The sequence below is a fragment of the Cyprinus carpio genome, chromosome B17 (genome assembly GCF_018340385.1).
Source record: "Cyprinus carpio isolate SPL01 chromosome B17, ASM1834038v1, whole genome shotgun sequence".
Classification (NCBI taxonomy): Eukaryota; Metazoa; Chordata; class Actinopteri; order Cypriniformes; family Cyprinidae; genus Cyprinus; species Cyprinus carpio.
The window spans coordinates 26,684,767-26,705,668 of NC_056613.1; the positions used below are offsets into that span (position 1 = coordinate 26,684,767).

Here is a 20,902-nt window from a genome sequence, read left to right on the forward strand (position 1 = left end):
TATAGGTCTAGTCTGGACCAAATATAGGGTGATAGGTAAAAGTGATTAACCTACGTCTTAACTGTATATTAAAAAATGCTCTGTTATTGCCTTACAGTGTTGAAGCTATAGATCAAAATGAGAATTAAAACTTAACCCTTATAGGCATGTGTCTAATCCCTGCTGGAAAAATGGCCTGAGATTGTTGGTCTTCCGAGCTGGTCTGTTGACTGGTTTTAAAAGAGAACTAACCCTGCACATACTAGGTTTCCATATAAAACAGCAAATTAAACTTATGTGCAAAATTGGAATATCACATAAAACATTTGAAAATAAAGCACCATTTCCATCTAGCAAGATGAAGAAAACAAAATTGTAACTTCCTGATAAACTGGCGACAAATATCACGATCAAGATAAAAGTGATTTGCTACAGTAGGAGAAGCCACAGTTGGTCTTTTTTTCATATATAATAAATTACTTGCGCCTCAGAGTGCCGAGACAAAATGAAATAAACGAGGTCATCTTGCTTGGGAACGCAGTCGTATACCAAACCATTTTAATGAGGATTTCAGAATGACCATGCAATGAGAGCAGTCCACTGGTTAGGCCAGTTATGGCATCCCATTGTGCAAAATCACTTGACTTTTTTGATGTGCATCAATTATTTTCTTTTTGGTAAATGTGTTTCCATCATATTGTTTTCTCCAAAAAAAGAAAAAAAAGTGTTTCGTTTGAGCGCATGTGTTTTTTAAACATTGCATATTTAGAATTTATGTGTGTTTTATGCAGTAAGCACTAGTATACCCCTCCAAACATAGCTGACAAATTTGTATATGAGTGTTGGTTTTATGGCCAGACACAGGAAAAGGGCACTGATTGTTCTGTGTGGTACTACCTGCAGCGAGTTGGGTGGCTTTGTGATTATATGTGACCTGTCGTTCACCTCCCACAGTGGAACCTCTTCATTCATGTTTAGTGGCCTTTTTATACTTCATATTAGCAACCAAATGGAGTCATTGTCCAAAATGCAATAAGAAGACGGATTATTTGTCCCCAAAGAGCCGTATCTGTCATGGCAGATGTCTTACTTCCAGATCAGCCTACGAATTGGATGGTGAGAAGACAGGAGAAAATGAAGACAGTTGTTTAGCTCCTAAAATTGAAATTTGGGATCCATTATTCAGCTGTCAACACATGAGAGCATGGATCCATTGATAATGCCACAAACAGCCCTCTCTGCTTGACTGTCTGTTTGAAAGGCAATGGAAAGAGCACTGTGCAGTAAAAATGGGCATGCTGTGTTTGTTTCCATTTTTCATTCTGTACTATATATGCACAGTTAGAACGCTGTCAAAAGTATTCACAGATGCATGCATATATGTCTGCTGTGCTTAAGAGATCTGTTGCCCTCTGATCTTCACTCTGTTATGCTTCAGGGGTTCTGAGGTTCCTGGAGGAAAACTCAATGATGTGGTGGATATGGTGCTGTGCACTGCATAGAGAATTCATAAGAGTCATAAATATGAATGTTAATAGGGGAGATTTGGGGCTAGATGTCTCACAGGGAAGTTGTCGCATGTGCTATAAGTCAGGAACTATTTTTGACTCAAAAGTCCAAATACAAAAGTGTATGTTGTCTATAGCAATGGTTTGTTCAGTTTTGAAATATTTTAAAGGAATTTAGTCTTGGGATAGCAAACCTGAATTGTCAGCAGCCATTATTCCAATCTAATATACTGATTTGGGGCTCAAGAAACATTATAATCAATGCTGAAAACAGATTTGCTGCTTAATATTTTTCTAGAAACCATGATACATTACCATTTTAATGTTTGTGGTAAGTTAGACTGAAATAATAATAATAAGAGTACTAAATTTAGGATATTGGAATGATATTCTCAGGCTCATTAATATCAAAAACTATAAAACCAATACAACCATAACAATTATATTTATTATTTATTTATTTATTTATTATTATTATTATTATTATTTATTTATTTATTTATTTTTTTCTTCAGGGATTTGAGGTATGGGCAAGTGTTGATATATGTATACATTTTAATGGATTAACTTTTATTTTATTTTAATTTTTTATTTAATTTTATTTTTAAATTTTATTTTTCAAAATGTTTGTTTGTTTGTTTGTTTGTTTATTTATTTATTTACTTACTTGCTTAAGTGTAATTGTTTTGCTGATTAAATTTGGCTTTAAAGTATTTACAACTTGCCCCATATACATTTACATTTAGTCCTTTAACAGACGCTTTTATCCAAAGCGACTTACAAATGAGGACATATAGTGTAACGGCATGCCAGCTTGTCAGCTTCTGTTCATCATCATACGTTTTTCTTTCACAATAATAGTGGACTTGTTGAAAAGCTTTTTGTAGTCATCATTTTAAGGTATGTGCGTAAAGAAATTTTACAGTTTTAAAAATAAACCTACCCTGGGAAATATTCACTGGAGAACAAAATCTGACAGCTAGCTCTTACCTTTTTCAGGGCTTGACAATATCAGACACATAGCCCCATGATTGTGTCTTGCTTTTAGAGGACATAATATTTAATAAATTTGACTCCTGTGAACAGCTCTTTTTAATAAATGACTAAAGAGAGCAAATGGATTACTGTTTGTTCTGTTATCAAAATATACATACTTTTATGTAGGTGTGCAAAAACAAGCAGTTCAAATAACTTAGTAAACACAATAGCACATTTAAAGGTGAAGTGTGTAATATTTAAATGTTAAATATTAAATATACTTTTCTTTTTCTGCAGTATATGCTCCCCAAATCGTCTGATTAAATATTTGCATATTTAATAATTGAGATGAATGATTATTGTAGGTAAACAGGTTTGTCTAAAGTGTTAAGTCAAAATTCCCCCAATAATACATCTACATTTAGTCAGAGAGAAAGAGTGGGATTTGAATGTGAGTCCCAGTCGTGTAAGCGGTGTAAAATGTACATTAATTCACACAATGGTAATGCTAATAAACACAATCTTTAAATGTTCTGAATGTCTACCATTTTACATTATCTCATTATCAACAAACAAATTATAGAGCGAAGGCACACTCAAATGGAGTGTTTTTTTATTGTGTGTGAATGAGCCGCACACTTTAGCAACAATAAACACAAAATTGTAGATTAGTGTAGCGTAGACACAACATAAGCTGCTAAGGTTAATTAGCCTGCCGTCGAACAGAGAAGCAATCTGATTTTTTAACCTCCGCATCCTGCTGTGAAAATTAATTTGGCCGCAGTATGAAATAAACCCATTGTCACCCTCCCCTTTGGCTGCGCTCTGCTTTCCTTTTGAGGGCTTTCATCACTTCCCACTAAAATGGCGCTGTGTCGTCTGCACATTAATCAAAGGAATGGGAGATATAGGATGTTTGTGTGTAAAGGCGAAAATGATTAGCAGCCGTGGATGTGACTACACTGATAGAAGAAGAGAGGGAGGGTGAAAATATATAGAGAGAGAGCTTTTAATAAATCTGACCTTTTCTGTTGTGCACTTGTTATGAAAGATGCTGGCACAGGGAATAAATGAAAGCAAGGGGCAAGAAGACCATTTGCATGGCAACGCTGAGATAGAACGCCAGTGTGCTGAAGATGAGATGTCTGAGGAGATGAGTATGTGCTGTTTGAGTGAATGGTGGTTGAGAGTAAAATATGATGGGTCAAGTTTCTGGATATGGATTTATATAAGGCGATGTGTGTGAATTATTGCCTAAATGACCTGTGAGAACCAAATGGAAGAGCTAAAGAGAGAGCCTATTCTGTTTTACCTCTCTCTCACAAGCAAGCAGTCTTCATTTGTGACGGCTGGGTGAAGGAAGGACTGGAAACAATAGCGAGTTATGAGTCCCTCATCCGGAGCAGAGTCTCGCGGGCTCTGGTCCAGGTGCGGTGGCACCTCTGGACAAACGCCTGAGCGGAGGGGACCGCAACTTCAGATTCCAGACTGGGAAAAACTGGTGGCTGGTAACCTAAACTGCATTGGAACGGAGAAAGGCCCGTGGCTGACACTGGTAACGAATTGTGAGCGTACTCCACCATAGAGAGTTGTTGACTCCAGGAAGAAGGATTCTTGGAGACCAAACATCGCAACGTCCTCTCTAAATCTTGGTTGGCTCGCTCAGACTGTCCGTTGCTCTGGGGATGATAACCCGAAGACAAGCTAACTGACGCTCCTAGCAATTTACAAAACTCTTTCCAAAATCTGGATATAAATTGAGATCCCCTGTCAGAAACCACGTCTACTGGGAGGCCATGAAGCCGAAAGACGTGATCTAGGACAGTGACCGCTGTCTCCTTGGCTGTCGGTAATTTGGGCAAGGGAATGAAATGTGCCGCCTTCGAGAACCGGTCCACTACGGTCAAAACGACCGTCATACCATTAGAGGGCGGGAGGGCGGTAACAAAATCTAGAGCGATATGTGACCAGGGTCTCGAAGGGACAGACAGCGGTTGAAGGAGCCCATCAGGAGGTCGGTTAGATGACTTACCACTGGCACACACTGAGCAAGCCAAAACAAAATCGCGGACGTCGCGAGCCATACGTGGCCACCAGAATCGTTGTCTAAACCAACCCATTAGTTCGACTTATCCCTGGGTGACAAGCCACGTTAGAGCAGTGACCCCACTGAATGACTTCAGACCTTAACTCCTCCGGCACAAATAAACGGTTCGGTGGGCAACCGGACGGAGGCATTACCCCTTGCAAGGCCGTCTTGACCTTCGACTCGACCTCCCATACGAGTGCTGAGACCACTAACTTCTCAGGTAAAATACACTCTGGAGTCACCGGGCGGGCGGAGGGATCAAAAAGACGTGATAAAGAATCGGGTTTGACATTTTTGGAACCCAGGCGGTACGATAAAGTAAACTCAAAACTACCGAAAAAAAGGGCCCACCGAGCCTGCCTGGAATTGAGTCTTTTGGCAGTTCTAATGTACTCTAAATTCTTATGATCAGTCCAAACGATGAAAGGTACCCCTGAACCTTCCAGCCAGTGACGCCACTCCTCTAACGCTAATTTGACGGCAAACAACTCTCTATTGCCAATGTCATAATTACGTTCAGCAGGAGATAATCGATGAGAGATAAACGCGCAAGGATGTACCTTATCGTCCGAAGCAGCACGTTGGGACAACACTGCTCCTACCCCCACCTCTGACTCGTCGACCTCCACCACGAACTGCCGTGTGGGATCAGGGGCCACCAGGATGGTAGCCGAAACGAAGCGGCTTTTGAGGTTAGCGAACGCAGTCTCAGCTGCGTCCGACCACCTGAACGGAGTACTGGGAGAGGTCAAGGCTGTCAGAGGTGAGGCTAGTTGGCTGAAATTGCGAATAAAACACCGATAGAAATTGGCGAACCCCAGAAACCGCTGTAGGGCCTTACGGGAATCTGGAGATGGCCAATCTATCACAGCCTTAACCTTGTCAGGGTCCATACGTATTCCCTCGGACGAGACGATATATCCTAGGAAGGGAACAGACTGTGCATGGAATACGCATTTCTCCACCTTGACAAAAAGCCCATTCTCAAGTAACCTCTGGAGCACTCGTCTGACGTGTTAAACATGTTCCTGGAGAGATGAAGAAAAAATCAGTATGTCATCCAGGTTAACATATATAAACTGATCTACCATATCTCTCAACACGTCATTAACGAGTGCTTGGAAAACCCCGGGCGAGTTGGAGAGCCCGAACGGCATCACCAAGTATTCAAAGTGCCCTCTAGGGGTATTAAAGGCGGTTTTCAATTCATCCCCCTTCCTGATGCGGACCAAATGATAAGCATTACGTAAATCCAATTTTGTGAATACGGACGCTCCCTGCAACCTCTCGAAAGCTGAAGACATGAGTGGTAAAGGATAGGTGTTCTTTATCGTGATGTTGTTCAGCTCTCGGTAATCAATGCAAGGTCGCAGAGAACCATCCTTCTTACCCACAAAAAAGAATCCCGCCCCCGCTGGAGAAGAGGAAGGACGGATGAACCCAGATGCTAAGGAATCAGAAATGTATTTCTCCATGGCCTCCCTCTCAGGAATAGGAAGAGTAGCAGCACGGGACTTACTGAACACTTCCTTCAGGTCCAGGTACTCTACGGGCACGTTTGCCAACACCATGTTCTCCTTCTGAAAGACAGAAACAGGGACAACAGGACAAGCAGAAACCAGACAAGACTCATGACAACTTTCACTCCACAATGTGACTGTGTTGGAACCCCATTCCACTCGTGGATTATGTTTGGTTAACCAGGGGTGACCTAACACAATGGGAGCAACAGGGGAGTCCATTAGGAAAAAGGAAATGGTCTCGCGATGATTGCCAGAAGTGAGTAGTGTGATGGGTTCTGTGTGGTGTGTGACGTGCGGCAGTTCCTGGCCGTTGAGTGCGGTGACATGGATGGGGAGAGACACAGGCAGGACAGGAATGTTCAGGTGATGTGCCAGGGAAGAATCAATGAAATTACCTTCGGCTCCGGAGTCCAGAAGGGCGTGACATTCATGAGAGTGATTCCTCCACCGCAGTTTCACCGGAAGGAGGGTCGATGATGTTGTTGAGGACTTCCCAGCAGAGATCCCACCCGATAGTAGCCTCAAGTTTACTACCGGGCTGGCTGTTTTACCGGGCATGAGTAGATGTTGTGTTCTGAGCCTCCACAGTATAAACATAGTCCTTGGGATCTCTGCCGTTCCCTCTCCCTCCGGGACAGCTGAGCTCTACCCACCTGCATGGGCTCGTGGTCGTCGATGGGACCGACCGCATTCTCTCGACTCGAGCGCCCCCTAACTGGAGAGATGGTATGACGTGTAGGACTGGACTGGCGACCCAGGCGATTAATCCGGGCATCAACTCGTAAGGCCAAGTCGATTAATCCATTTAGTGTGGGGGGCAGCTCGAGGAGATAGATCTCCTTTAGAACACGGTAGGATAACCCATGCAGGAATCGATCCCACTGCGCCGCCTCGTTCCACTGGCACGCGGCCGCCAGGGTGCGGAATTCGATGGAGTAATCCGTGACAGATGACGTGCCTTGACGAAGGTCTGAGAGATGTTGAGCGGCCTCCCTGCCGGCCGCGGCTCGATCGAAAACCCTCCTCATCTCCTCAGAGAGGGCGTGGAACGAGGCACAGCACGGATGTTGATTCTCCCACACCGCCGTCCCCCATAGGGCTGCCTTGCCCGACAGTAACGTGAGCGTAAACGCCACTTTGGTTTCCTCGGTGGCGAAGGTGCGGGGCTGCAAAGCGAAATGCATAGAACACTTATTCAAGAAAGTTCTGCAAAAGGCTGGCTCACCGGAGTAGTTTTCAGGCGCCGGAAGTCTCGGCTCTGGCCGGAAATGATCCTGGGGGGTCTCCCGGGGGACGGACAGCACAGGCGGTGCGATGGGCGCAGTGGGAGAGGTGAGCTGATGGATCTGCTGGGTGAGCTCGGACACCTGTGCCACCAGCGCTTGGACAGCGCGTCCGGTGTTCGAGATGCTCTCCTGCTGCTGATCCATAAGTTTCACACTGTGATGCATAAAGTCCGTGAGTGTGTTGGTGCTCGCTGCTTCCATGTTGGTGAGATCGTTCTGTGACGGCTGGGTGAAGGAAGGACTGGAAACAATAGCGAGTTATGGTTCTTTAATGAAAATAAATAAACAAACAGGGAAAAGACAATGATGCTGGGAAGACAAAAATCCAAGATGGTGGTGAGGTGGTGAGGAATCCGGATGATGACGGTGAGAAGGCAGCAGGAGAGGATGGCACAGGAACTGCGGGGAATAGAGCCGAAGGTAAGTATTTGTGGCTGAGTGGAAGTGCGTAGAGTGGATCAGGTTCCGGGAAAACACGAACATCCAACGCAGACAACACTGAAGCCAAACAAACAGGGTAAGCGACATGAAACAACGATCTCACAAACACAAGACGTGAGACAAGCCAATATAAAGGGAATGAGTAATGAGTGACAGCTGTTGCTGATGACAATTAACGGAGACGCCCACAAACTAATCAGTGCAGACGCGAAATACACAGACTTCACCACAAAGTGCCAACACCCAGAGATCACGGTTTACCAACCGTGACATCATTAGAATAATAAAAGTTGCACTGTTTAAAAGATTAAAAGCTGCTCTGTTTATTATTTATTATTTATTATTTGGACACTGCTGCTACTTCGGACTGGTTGATGTACTGTTTTAGCTATGATATAAAGTAAACATTTTCACTTAAGATAAAACTTACAGAATTAATTGTCAATAATGCTATAACAAATTTGAAAGACTTTCAACACTGAACAACATTGAAAGAATGTTTATTGTGTTGTCTTAAAAAAAAAAAACAATAAAGAAAGAAAGAAAAAAAGAGCAAGAAATAAAAGTAATAATATCCACAGCAATAACAATAATTCTGCAGTCAGTAAAGGGGCTCAGAAAACTGAAGTTGTTTGCATATGTATTTATGTATGTTTTGAGCTTTATATATATATATGTATTGGGACAGTAAAGACAAAATTGCTTTCTCTGCTGTGGAGTCAAGACATTTGCAAATATGATTAAAAGATGAATATGCGACAAAACTACAGAATGTCACATTTTATTATTAGGTCTTTCGACACATACATGTTTTACCAAATAAAAAGGACAGCACTTTTAAAGTTCATCCCGCTATTTGACGTGAGCATAAGTATTGAAACAAATGAATATAAAAAAGATTAAAAACAAAAAAATCTAATATTTAGTTGCAGATCCCTTGCATGCAATCAGAGCAGTGAGTCTGCAACCCATAGACATCACCAGACTCTTGGACTTGCTTTTCCCCAGCCTTTAATGCAGCCAATTCCAACTGTGGCTTGTTTTGGGGAGTTTCTGTCTTTAGTCTCCTCTTCAGCTGGTGAAATGAATGTTCAATCGGATTTAAATCTGGAGACTGATTTGGGCAATCAAAGACTTTACATTTCTTTGCCCTGATAAAGTCCTTGACTGAACTGGCAGGGTGTTTTCGGTCATTGTCCTGATCTAATATGAAGTGCTTTCTAATGAGTTTGGTGGCATTTTCTTAAATATTGGTAGCCAAGATGATTTTGTACCCTTCCAAATTCATTCTGCTACTGCCATCACACATTAAGTCATCATTAAAATTAACAGATCCTGTTCTAGAAACAGCCATGCATGTCCATGCCATGACATCACCTCCACCAAGCTATACAGATGAAGATGTATGCTTAGGATCATTTGCATTTCCCTTTTTTTCTCCACACTTTTGCTTTCCAATAACTTAGATAAAGATTAATCTTTGTCTCATCGGTCCATCAACTCAGTTCCAAAACTCTACTGGCTCACATTTGTGAAGAATCTTGCCTTTGTATTTTTGGTGCTGATCAGAGGTTTGCATCTTGCTGTGTAGCTTCTGTAATTCTGTGTCAAATTCTCTTGCGGACTGTAGATTGACAGAGCATCACCCCAGCTTTCTAGAGGTTGTTGGTGATTTTACAGACATGTATTTTAGGGTACATTTTGACAGCTTTTATAATTGGTCTGTCATCAACTTCTGTTGTTTTTCTCAGCTGATCAGGTCGTCGTTGGTTGCTGATGTCACTGGTAGTTTACAAACTCTAGATTTCTCCACGCTCTTTGTTTTTCGTATAGTTCTAATTGACTTCCTCTTTTCTTTTAGCATCCAAATTGCTTGCTTTTCTTTCAGAGTCAGCTTCCTCGTCTTCTTCCTGGTTTGTGTGTGTCATCTTCAAATGCAAGACTTAGAATGCAGAAGCAATGGATATAACTGATAAGAAACATTCCCTGCTTTTAATATCTGAAGAATTAATGCAACAGGACACAGCTGAAAACTTAGAAAGACCTGTGAGGCAACTGTTCCAATACTTATGCTCACATCAGATAGAGAGATGAAACTCTAAAGCTGGTAAAACATCTATGTGTTGAATCACCCAATAATAAAATGTCACATTCTGTAGTTTTGTCTCATATTCATCTTTTAATCATGTTTACAGATTTCTTGACTCCACAGCAAACAGAACAATTTTATCTTTACTGTTCCAATACTTATGGAGGGCACTGTATACTGTATATATATATATATATATACATATATATATATATATATATATATATATATATATATATATATATATATACAGGTCCTTCTCAAAAAATTAGCATATTGTGATAAAAAGTTCATTATTTTCCATAATGTAATGATAAAAAATTAAAACTTTCATATATTTTAGATTCATTGCACACCAACTGAAATATTTCAGGTCTTTTATTGTTTTAATACTGATGATTTTGGCATACAGCTCATGAAAACCCAAAATTCCTATCTCAAAAAATTAGCATATCATGAAAAGGTTCTCTAAACGAGCTATTAACCTAATCATCTGAATCAACTAATTAACTCTAAACACCTGCAAAAGATTCCTGAGGCTTTTAAAAACTCCCAGCCTGGTTCATTACTCAAAACCGCAATCATGGGTAAGACTGCCGACCTGACTGCTGTCCAGAAGGCCATCATTGACACCCTCAAGCGAGAAGGTAAGACACAGAAAGAAATTTCTGAACGAATAGGCTGTTCCCAGAGTGCTGTATCAAGGCACCTCAGTGGGAAGTCTGTGGGAAAGGAAAAAAGTGTTGCAAAAAACGCTGCACAACAAGAAGAGGTGACCGGACCCTGAGGAAGATTGTGGAGAAGGACCGATTCCAGACCTTGGGGAACCTGCGGAAGTAGTGGACTGAGTCTGGAGTAGAAACATCTAAAGCCACCGTGCACAGGCGTGTGCTTTTGAACCAGAAACAGCGGCAGAAGCGCCTGACCTGGGCTACAGAGAAGCAGCACTGGACTGTTGCTCGGTGGTCCAAAGTACTTTTTTCGGATGAAAGCAAATTTTGCATGTCATTCGGAAATCAAGGTGCAAGAGTCTGGAGGAAGACTGGGGAGAAGGAAATGCCAAAATGCCTGAAGTCCAGTGTCAAGTACCCACAGTCAGTGATGGTCTGGGGTGCCATGTCAGCTGCTGGTGTTGGTCCACTGTGTTTTATCAAGGGCAGGGTCAATGCAGCTAGCTATCAGGAGATTTTGGAGCACTTCATGCTTCCATCTGCTGAAAAGCTTTATGGAGATGAAGATTTTATTTTTCAGCACGACCTGGCACCTGCTCACAGTGCCAAAACCACTGGTAAATGGTTTACTGACCATGGTATTACTGTGCTCAATTGGCCTGCCAACTCTCCTGACCTGAACCCCATAGAGAATCTGTGGGATATTGTGAAGAGAAAGTTGAGAGACGCAAGACCCAACACTCTGGATGAGCTTAAGGCCGCTATCGAAGCATCCTGGGCCTCCATAACACCTCAGCAGTGCCACAGGCTGATTGCCTCCATGCCACGCTGCATTGAAGCAGTCATTTCTGCAAAAGGATTCCCGACAAAGTATTGAGTTCATAACTGAACATAATTATTTGAAGGTTGACTTTTTTTGTATTAAAAACACTTTTCTTTTATTGGTCGGATGAAATATGCTAATTTTTTGAAATAGGAATTTTGGGTTTTCATGAGCTGTATGCCAAAATCATCAGTATTAAAACAATAAAATACCTGAAATATTTCAGTTGGTGTGCAATAAATCTAAAATATATGATAGTTTAATTTTAATCATTACATTATGGAAAATAATGAACTTTTATCACAATATGCAAATTTTTTGAGAAGGACCTGTATGTATATATATATATATATATATATATATATATATATATATGGCCTCTGAAGTAAGCTCTTCAATATATATTTTCCTAGACAATTTTCAGTTTTGTGTGAAGTATTGCTGTACAATTCTAAGTAATAGCCTATAGTTTTTGTGAAGCTTTTTAATAAATGAGACATAGAAGTACTGCAAAAAAGCTTCCAAGCACATCCAACTAGTTCAAAGCTGTCTTCATAGAGCACATGGATTCATTCAATTATGTGAAACTTATTTCTTACTGTGAAATTCTGCCAAAGACTTTTGAGCTGTGGAAAATGAAAAGGTATTCACTGCACTAAGACGTTCACCCCAAAAGCTACTTACAGTAGTTTGCTCATACTTCACAAAGACTTTTTTTTCGGCAAAGTGATATTGTTGGGGGGGAACAAAAAAAAAAAAAACACAAACTATAAAGAACATTGTTTTATGGAGTTTAACCAAAAAAAAACTTTTTAAAAATTTTTAAAAAACAAGAACCGGGGGGGGGGGGGGCGGGGGGGGGGGGCCCTTTTTTTCCTGGGTTATGGTTAAAGGGGGGGGGGGGTTTTTTTCCAAAGTTGTTTCTTTTGGGGGGGGGGGTGGGGGGGGGAAAAATTTTTTGTGGGTTTTGGGGAAACAAATAAACCACAAAAAAAAACTGCCGGGTTTTGTGTTTTAAAAAGTAAATTTTTGGGGGGGGATAACCCTTTTAAAGAATGGGGGAATTTCTGGGGAAAAAAAAAAAAAAAAAAAAAAAGGGGGGGGGGCGGGTTTTTCAAAGGGAGGGGGGTTTTGCCCCCAAAACTGTGGGGGGGGGGGGGGGGGTTTCCAAAAACCCATTTAAGAAGCCCCCCAACATTGGGTTTAAATGGGGGGGGGGAAAAGGGTTTAAGCTGGGGGGGACCCAAAATTTTTTTTAAAAAACAACAAAAAAAATTTGGGGGGTTTTTTTTCCCCCCCCCAAGGGGGGGAAAACACCGGGGGGCCACAAAACCCTTTAAAAGGGGGGGGGGAGCTTGTTTTTTTAAAATTTGGGAATGCTGTTTTGTTGGGGGGGGGGGGGGGGGGGGGGAAAAAAAAAACCCAAAAATTTAAAAGGGGGATGGGGGGGGAAAGGGAGCAAAACCCATAACCGGCCCCTTTTTGTGGGGGGGGGGGGTGGGGGGGGGGGGGCCCTTTTTGGACTTTCGGTTTTTCTTCCAAAGGGTTTTGAAAGGGGGGGGGGGGGCCCCAGTTGTTTTTTTTTTTAAAGTTTTTTTTCCCGGCCCCCATTTTTTGGGTGGTTTGCCCAGACAAAGGGTTTTTTTTTTTTTTTTTAACAAAAAAAAAACCCAAAAAAAGGTAAAAAAACACTTTGGGGTTTCTTGGGGGGGGCCCACCAAAACCCCCAAAAAATTTTTTTTTTTTTTTTAGTGCCCCCCCCCACCCCCCCCCCCCCCCGGGGGTTTTTGGGGGGGGGTGGGGTCAAAGGGGGTCCGGGGGGGGGGGGGGGGGGGGGGGGGGGGGGGTGGGGGGGGGGTGGTTGGGGGGGGGGTGGGTACCCCCCCCCCCCCCCCCCTTGGGGGGGGCCTTTTTTTTTTTTTGGGGGGGGGGGGGGGGGGGGGGGGGGGGGGGGGCGGGGGGGGGGGGCCCCAAACACAAAAAAACCCCCCAAAAAACCGGGGGGGGCCTTCCAAGGGGGGGGGGGGGGGGGGGGTTTGGCCCATTGCAGGGGCCCGAAAAACACAAAAGGGGTGTCCCCGTTGGGGGGCGGGGGGGGGGGGGGGGGGGCTTTTAAACAACCAACATCCTTTCGCCCCCCCACAAACCCCAAGGTTTGGGTCCAAAGCACCCCCGTGGGGGGGGGGGGGAAGCCAAAAAAAAAAAAAACGGGGGGGAAAACCCCAAAGGGGGTGCTTTAAAGGCCATTTTTTTTTTTTTTTTTCCCCCTGGGGGGGGGGCCCCCCCCACGGGGGCGGGGGGGGGGCGGGGGGGAAAAAACAAAAACCCACAAAAAGGCCGGTGGGGGGGGGCCAAAAACCCACCCAAACCTGTCCCCGGGGGGGGGGGGGTTTTTTTTTGGGGGGGGGGGGCCCCCCGGGGGGGGAAAAAGGGGGGGGGGGGATAGGCCCCCCCCCCCCAAGGGGCCAACCCCGGGTTTTTTTGGGGCGGAAAAAAACGGGAGGGGACCCCCGCAGGGGGGGGGGGGGGGGGGGGTGCCCCCCCAAAGGGAGGGGGTCCCCGGCCCCGGGGGGAGTTTGAGGGGGTTTCTTTTACCTTTCCAGTTTGGAACTGGGACAGGGGTGGGTGATCTGCATGCTTTCACCTCGGAGATATATTGATATATGCAATAAACTTGAGTCTAGCAAGAAAGATGTGCTCATAATGAGTCTAGCAAGAAAGATGTGCTCATAATTTTGGAATCCAGAACTCTGTGTACTGGGGTTTATAGGAATCTTAGAAGATATAAATTATCGGTACTGAGGCAATGATGATTTATTGTATAAGTGCTGCCAGCTGAGAGAATTATTATCCTTTAATTCTCGCCTGGAAATGACAATCACCCCTTCTTCTACGTGCAAGTTCTACCAACCCTGCCCTACCATTAGAGAATCAGTCTAGCAAAGCACTGATTAAAATTGATTTAAGTTTTGAGTATATTTGGAATTGATGATACAAATGTCTACAGGAATTATGGGCTGTCGTCTGAGGGCAAGCGCAGTCATCCGTTCTCTCTGTGTCAGAGATATGAAGCCTACTGCAGAATTCACATACGGACATAGCGTCAAACACTCTTGCTTCCGGCAACTATAAAACATATTTTATACCTCAGTATCTTCTCAATTCTCTGACAGGAGTCTGAGGATTGCAAAAAGAGCCTCTAATAGCATAAGCTGGTTCATAATGAGGACTAAAATTTGCTTAAGAAAGGAGGACTATTTTTATCAGATAGTCCTTGCAGAGGGAATAAATCATTTGCTGTTTGTAAGGCCGGAAAGGACTGACCTTGTTTTTTTTTTTTTTTCTTGTTGTCTATCCAGGTCCCTGCTTGTGATTTACCATGGACAAAGTGCTCTGCAGCCTCCTTCTCCTGGGAAGCGCAGTGATGATGACCACCGCCTGCCCTAAATATTGTGTTTGTCAGAACCTATCAGAGTCCTTGGGCACACTGTGCCCATCCAAAGGTCTGCTGTTCGTGCCCCCTGACATTGACAGAAGAACCGTGGAGTTACGCCTGGGAGGAAACTACATTATCAAAATTACCCAGCAGGACTTCACCAACATGACGGGCCTTGTGGACCTCACATTGTCACGAAACACCATCAGCTTCATCCAGCCCTTCTCCTTTGTGGATCTTGAAACCTTGCGCTCGCTGCACCTGGACAGTAACCGGTTGACAGAGCTGGGCCCAGATGCCCTGCGAGGCTTAGTGAACTTGCAGCACCTCATCCTAAACAATAACCAACTGACTCATATCTCCAAAGAAGCTTTCGATGACCTACTGCTCACTTTGGAGGACCTAGACCTCTCGTACAACAACCTGCGAGGCGTACCCTGGGAGGCCATTCGGAAAATGCTCAACCTACACCAGCTGAGTCTGGACCACAACCTCATCAGCCACATAGCTGAAGGCACTTTTACTGATCTTGAGAAGCTGGCAAGGCTGGATCTGACATCAAACCGTCTCCAGAAGCTTCCGCCAGATCCCATCTTTGCTCGGTCACAGAGCAGCAGCATTCTAAGTACACCGTTTGCCCCGGTCTTGTCTCTCAGTTTTGGGGGGAATCCTCTTCACTGTAACTGTGAAATTCTTTGGTTGCGCCGTTTAGAACGGGAGGACGATATGGAAACATGCGCCTCCCCTCCTAGTCTGAAAGGTCGCTACTTTTGGTATGTGCGAGAGGAAGAGTTTGTGTGTGAACCACCCTTAATTACCCAACATACCCATAAGCTTTTGGTTCTGGAGGGACAGACGGCCAGTTTACGCTGCAAGGCAGTGGGTGACCCTATGCCTTTCATACACTGGGTTGCTCCAGATGACCGACTAATTAGTAACTCATCCAGGGCTACAGTGTATGAAAATGGTACTTTAGACATTATGGTCACCACCTCTAAGGACTATGGGACATTTACGTGCATTGCTGCAAATGCAGCAGGAGAATCAACAGCCTCAATTGAGCTCTCCATTATCCAACTCCCCCACCTAAGCAATGGAACTAACCGCACAGCTCAGCCAAAGTCCAGGCTGTCTGACATCACCAGCTCCACTAAAACCAGTAAAGGGGAGACCAAAGCCCAACCAGAACAGGTAGTGTCAGTGTCAGAGGTCACCGCGGTCTCTGCTCTGATCAAGTGGACAGTAAGCAAAGTGTCACCCAAAGTCAAAATGTACCAGCTCCAATACAACTGTTCAGAGGATGATGTCCTGATTTATAGGTACGTACTCCATGTTTATTTTTCTTTAAACCACCCAACTACACACTAATTAGGCTTGTGCTTTCACCTACCCTTATCATTAGATTTAACCCTATGAAGTCGATTAACGCGTATACGCGTTTTGGGGTATTTTCTCCTGATAACCCCCGAAAAGAACTTTGTGCACTTATAAAATAAAGATAACAAACAAGGAGTGCTGTCTGCAGCCCTTGTCTGCGCTGATCTTCAGATACAAATGCGTCATTAAAATGAACTGTAACTCAGTGAATACTCAACACAGAGACATGAAAGAGATATCTATAGAAAGCTTGAGATGTCTACTTTTAAACTATACAAGTGCTGCTGAAAACAAATATTCTGTGATAAAGTAATCCATATGAAAACAACGCGGTGTCCGTTTTTCACGTCTCCCTTCATTATCTTCTAATGCGACCACGCCCCCGCGCTGAACGCGCTATTGAGATTCAAATGTTTCACTGAAGCGCGCTGCTTTTGAATACGCCCACACAACAGAAGACAACGCAGCGAGATTGTTCTTCAAGTTTTTTTATTTTACTGTTTGCTTCGCGATGAGAGGAATAAGACATAATTCACCCCAAAAAGATGTGATGTGGTTGAGGATTTGAGATTTGATTTTTCTTCAGAAAAAAGAATGAAGCACTTTATTCAGCAGAGATCATAAACATGAGTAAGTCTCTTTTTATTTATTAATATACTTGTACTAGTTTTCACATAACGTGTAAACATTTTACTAGTTAGACTTTTTCCAAATAATTTTTCCAAACTATAATTCCTGACTAAATGTATAATCAAGTGAAATATAATGAAGTTTCAATAACAATATACACTACTATACCATTCAAAAGCTTGATATAAATAATATAAATGTAACAATGAATGTAACTGTAACAAATGTAACAAACATTGCTGTTCTTTCAATTTATCCCCCCCTAAAAAACCTGAAAAAAATATTCTCAGCTCTTTTCAACATTAATAATAATAATAATAATAATAAAATAATAATAATGATAATAATAACAATAAATGTTTTTTTTTTGTAGAAAATAAGATTGTTAAAAGGATTTCTGAAGGATTGTGTGACTGGAGTAATGATACAAAAAAAAATCAGTTTGAAAGTCAGCTTTGATTGTTCCTAATAAACTGTTTAACTGCACTCACAAGTGAATATTAAATTATGTTGTGGGATAATTAAATATATTCTAAATAAACTACAAACATAAAATGATATACATTTATTTTGTCCTCACATTCTTTCTTGTAACTCATCCCTCTCAGTGACACAGCTGACTGAATGGCTCATTATGCAGCTCATTATGCAGGCCTTTGTCTTCTCAGGTGTGAATTCATGATAGTTGACGCCTACTCGCATATGACTTTTACCAACAAAAAGTGTCTTAGAAAATTTAAATCAATATATTGTTTTCTGTAAGTGAGTAAACAAGATGATTTTCACATCATTTAGAAAAAAAAAATCTAGGCTACAAGCTCCTGTTCTCAAAAGTCCCGGGAACCAATTTTCTCTATGTGTTTTATTGCCTTATTCAAGTGATTTAACATTTTTAGTTTTTCACTAACCACGCATAACATTTTTTTTTCTCAAAAACACAATCATGTACATACATGCTGCTCACATATTATTATAGCCCAGTTTGTGCTGATTACAGTGAGATTAGACTTTAGCCATTTAGATATTTATAAGAAATTGAAAAAAGCACAATTGTCAGGGCATGACAAAACTTCTCCAGGCCCCAAAAATACCCTTAGACTCCAGAGGGTTAAAGATACATGATGTATTCTATAACTCAGTTCAGTCTTGTAAGTTAACTGAATTCAGTTAATTTAAGCAAATATTGTGTAATAGGTTAACTCTGAAGATAGTAAATACTTTTAAAAGGTGACTCACTTATGCTGAGTTATGTTAGAGATTGTTTTTGTATATTTTTAATCGACCAGTCACATGCATATACAGTTTAAGCCCATATCAGATGTATTAATGGTGTTCTGTAAGTGTTATAGTTAAAACAATAATGGCACACCTACCCTTTACCGAATCAATTACCTACAAATTATGTACAGTGGTGGCCAAAATTAATAGAACACTACAATTTTCACCAGCTACAAATGGTTTTAAGTCAGTTATTTCTATCTTTTGCTTTAGTGTGTGAGTAGGAAATATCAGTTTACATTTCCAAACATTCATTTTGTAATAATCCAGTGATATTTATGTTTGAACAAGGAGTCAGACAAGAGCCAGTTCTTCACACAGAGATCTGATCTCATCATCATCCATCTGTCTGGAATGACATGAAGGAACAGAACAAACGGAGACAGACTAAATCCAGAAGAACTGTGGCAACGTCTCAAAGATGCTTCCAGAGACCTCCCTGCAAAGCTGCTTTAAATGCAAAGGATAGTCACACCAAATGTTGATTTAATTTTGTTCAAGTTAATTGATAAAGAAAATCTATTTATGACATTTATAATTTAATTTATAATCAATAATCACATAATTATTTTTGACAGCAGCCACAAAGCATTTTTACAAAATGGCCTAAGACTTGTAACAGTACTGTAGTTTCCAGGTAGGTTTCTAGAAGCATTTCACAGACATTGCCACAGTTCTTCTGGATTTAGTCTGTCTCAGTGTGTTCTGTTTCTTCATGTCATTCCAGACAGACTGGATGATGATGAGATGAGATCAGATCTCTGTGTGGAGCACTGGCTGTTGTCAGACTCATTGTGCAAACACAAATCTCACCAGATTATTACAATTAATAGCAAAATGAATGTTTAGAAATGTAAACTGACACACTACAGCAAAACATAGAAATGACTGACTTAAACCCATTTTTAGCTGGTGAAAGTACTTGTGGTCTAATAATTTTGGCCACCACTGTATGTCTAAAACCCACCAACAGCACTTGATAATCCATAGTCCTCCTTGTCTGTGGAGTATTTAGGCAAGCAAACAAATAAACACTAAAACTATGTACTTATTATGGCACATAAAATAACCTTCTTCTAGGAAATATATTGGTAGCACTTTATTTTACAGCCTTGTTCTACGTCTATGTACTTATTATGGCACTTACAATAACTGGGTAATAACTACTGTACTAACCCTGAACCAACCCCTAACTTAACCCATGTAGCTACCTTATACCCAGTAATAACACTGTAAGTACACATACTGTACTGTAACATAAAGTGTAATCAAAATATCTTTGCAATAGAAGCAAGCCTTTTTACGATTGCATGCTTAAAACTATAAGAAATATGTATGTGAACTTTTATAAACAATAAATAAATGAATGAATAAATAAAATTTGTATTACAGTCAAAAGGCACAGCCTTTTTTTAAACCTCTATTAGCTGTCGAAAGATTGATTTCTCCATCTTTTAATCGAATGCAGCATTTTATCTGTGTGAAATAAAAGATGTAGAAATCCCTATTACCTCTAGGCTTTTTTCTTTGCATAATACAACCATCATGATCATCACCATTACAAGCCTGAGGCAACAGTAGCTTTTAGAATATGCTTTATTCCTTTGATTTTAATTTCAGCTCACTTCTCTTACTTCTTTCTTTATATCTACATGATCTACAGCAGTTTATAATCAAAGTGATGGGTTCCCCTATCAGACTGCCTAAATATGAAAGGCTATGCATAAGCATTAGGCTATCTGGTTTCCCTGACTTATGAAAAACATATAATCTACAAAGAATGAGTATGACTGTTAATTTTCTGGTGCCACTCTATTACTTAAAGGGGTTGTGAACTGCCTTTTTTTTCTTCTTCTTTGTACTGTTCTCTGAGGTCCACTTATAATGTTATCAGGGTTTTTTACATGACAAAAAAAAAATAAAAAAATTTAGAAGCAATAGGGTATTCTCTGTCCTGTTTTAAGCCCACTCTTCAGAACACTTTGTTTGAATAGATATGGCAGATTGTAGACTTGGAAGTAAATTCCCACTGGTATGATTGGCTAGTGGTTATGTGTGTTTGACAGGCTGCATCCATTATAGATAGTGATCACAGTGATCAGTTACTCACACTTGTGTGGTTCGATACAATATAGTCACAGCATCGTGTTTTAGTTTCAATCTGTCTGTGCCTTGTTTGTAAACAAATTAGATGTAAAATTTTGTGAACAAAGGACCAATTTCTACTGATGGGGTCTGGATCTTCTTTAAAAATAAAGTTAATCAAATACAGTTTGTTAGTTGGTTTCTCTGTAGACCTTCATTTACCGCTCTTGTCATTTACCTACTGTACTATGTTCGTTATTCAGTGGGCGAGGCTAAACAGAAGGCAGTGTTTAGCCACACTATTACAGTATGTCATAAAGTAGCACATTCCACAACCTGTTGTTTTGGCAGATTGAGTTTAATATAATTAGTTGTTAGACTAACAAGAAAGTTGACAATTGAAACTTACAGAATGTTTTTATAGCACAATCACCTCTTATATATATATAAAAAATCAAGGGAATTTAGATTTTTCAGTTCATGACCCATTTAATGAATTCATGCTAGTGAACTGCATATGTTATTATCCATAGATCTGTTTTCTTCCTTCTGTCTTGGAAGAGCAGTGCTAGCCTGGATGCTGAAAAAAAAAAAAAAATCAATCACAAGGCTTGAGAGGAAAAAGGTTGGGCTCTCTTGTAAAACTGTCACCACTGAATGTAGCGTCTTCTCCTGTGATGGGAAAGCAATTATGAATGAGTAATGGACT

At 41.5% G+C, this 20,902-nt stretch overlaps 1 protein-coding gene across 1 annotated transcript in view; it reads left to right on the forward strand.

The window, feature by feature from the left end:
• LOC109099811 (leucine-rich repeat and fibronectin type-III domain-containing protein 2-like) overlaps positions 1–20,902 on the forward strand; it is a 138,764-nt gene that overhangs the window by 105,980 nt on the left and 11,882 nt on the right. Inside the window, exon 4 of the mRNA XM_042742951.1 lies at positions 14,747–16,142. Coding sequence (XP_042598885.1) covers positions 14,767–16,142 — 1,376 coding nt within the window. The 5' untranslated portion in view covers positions 14,747–14,766. The remainder of the gene's footprint in view (positions 1–14,746; positions 16,143–20,902) is intronic.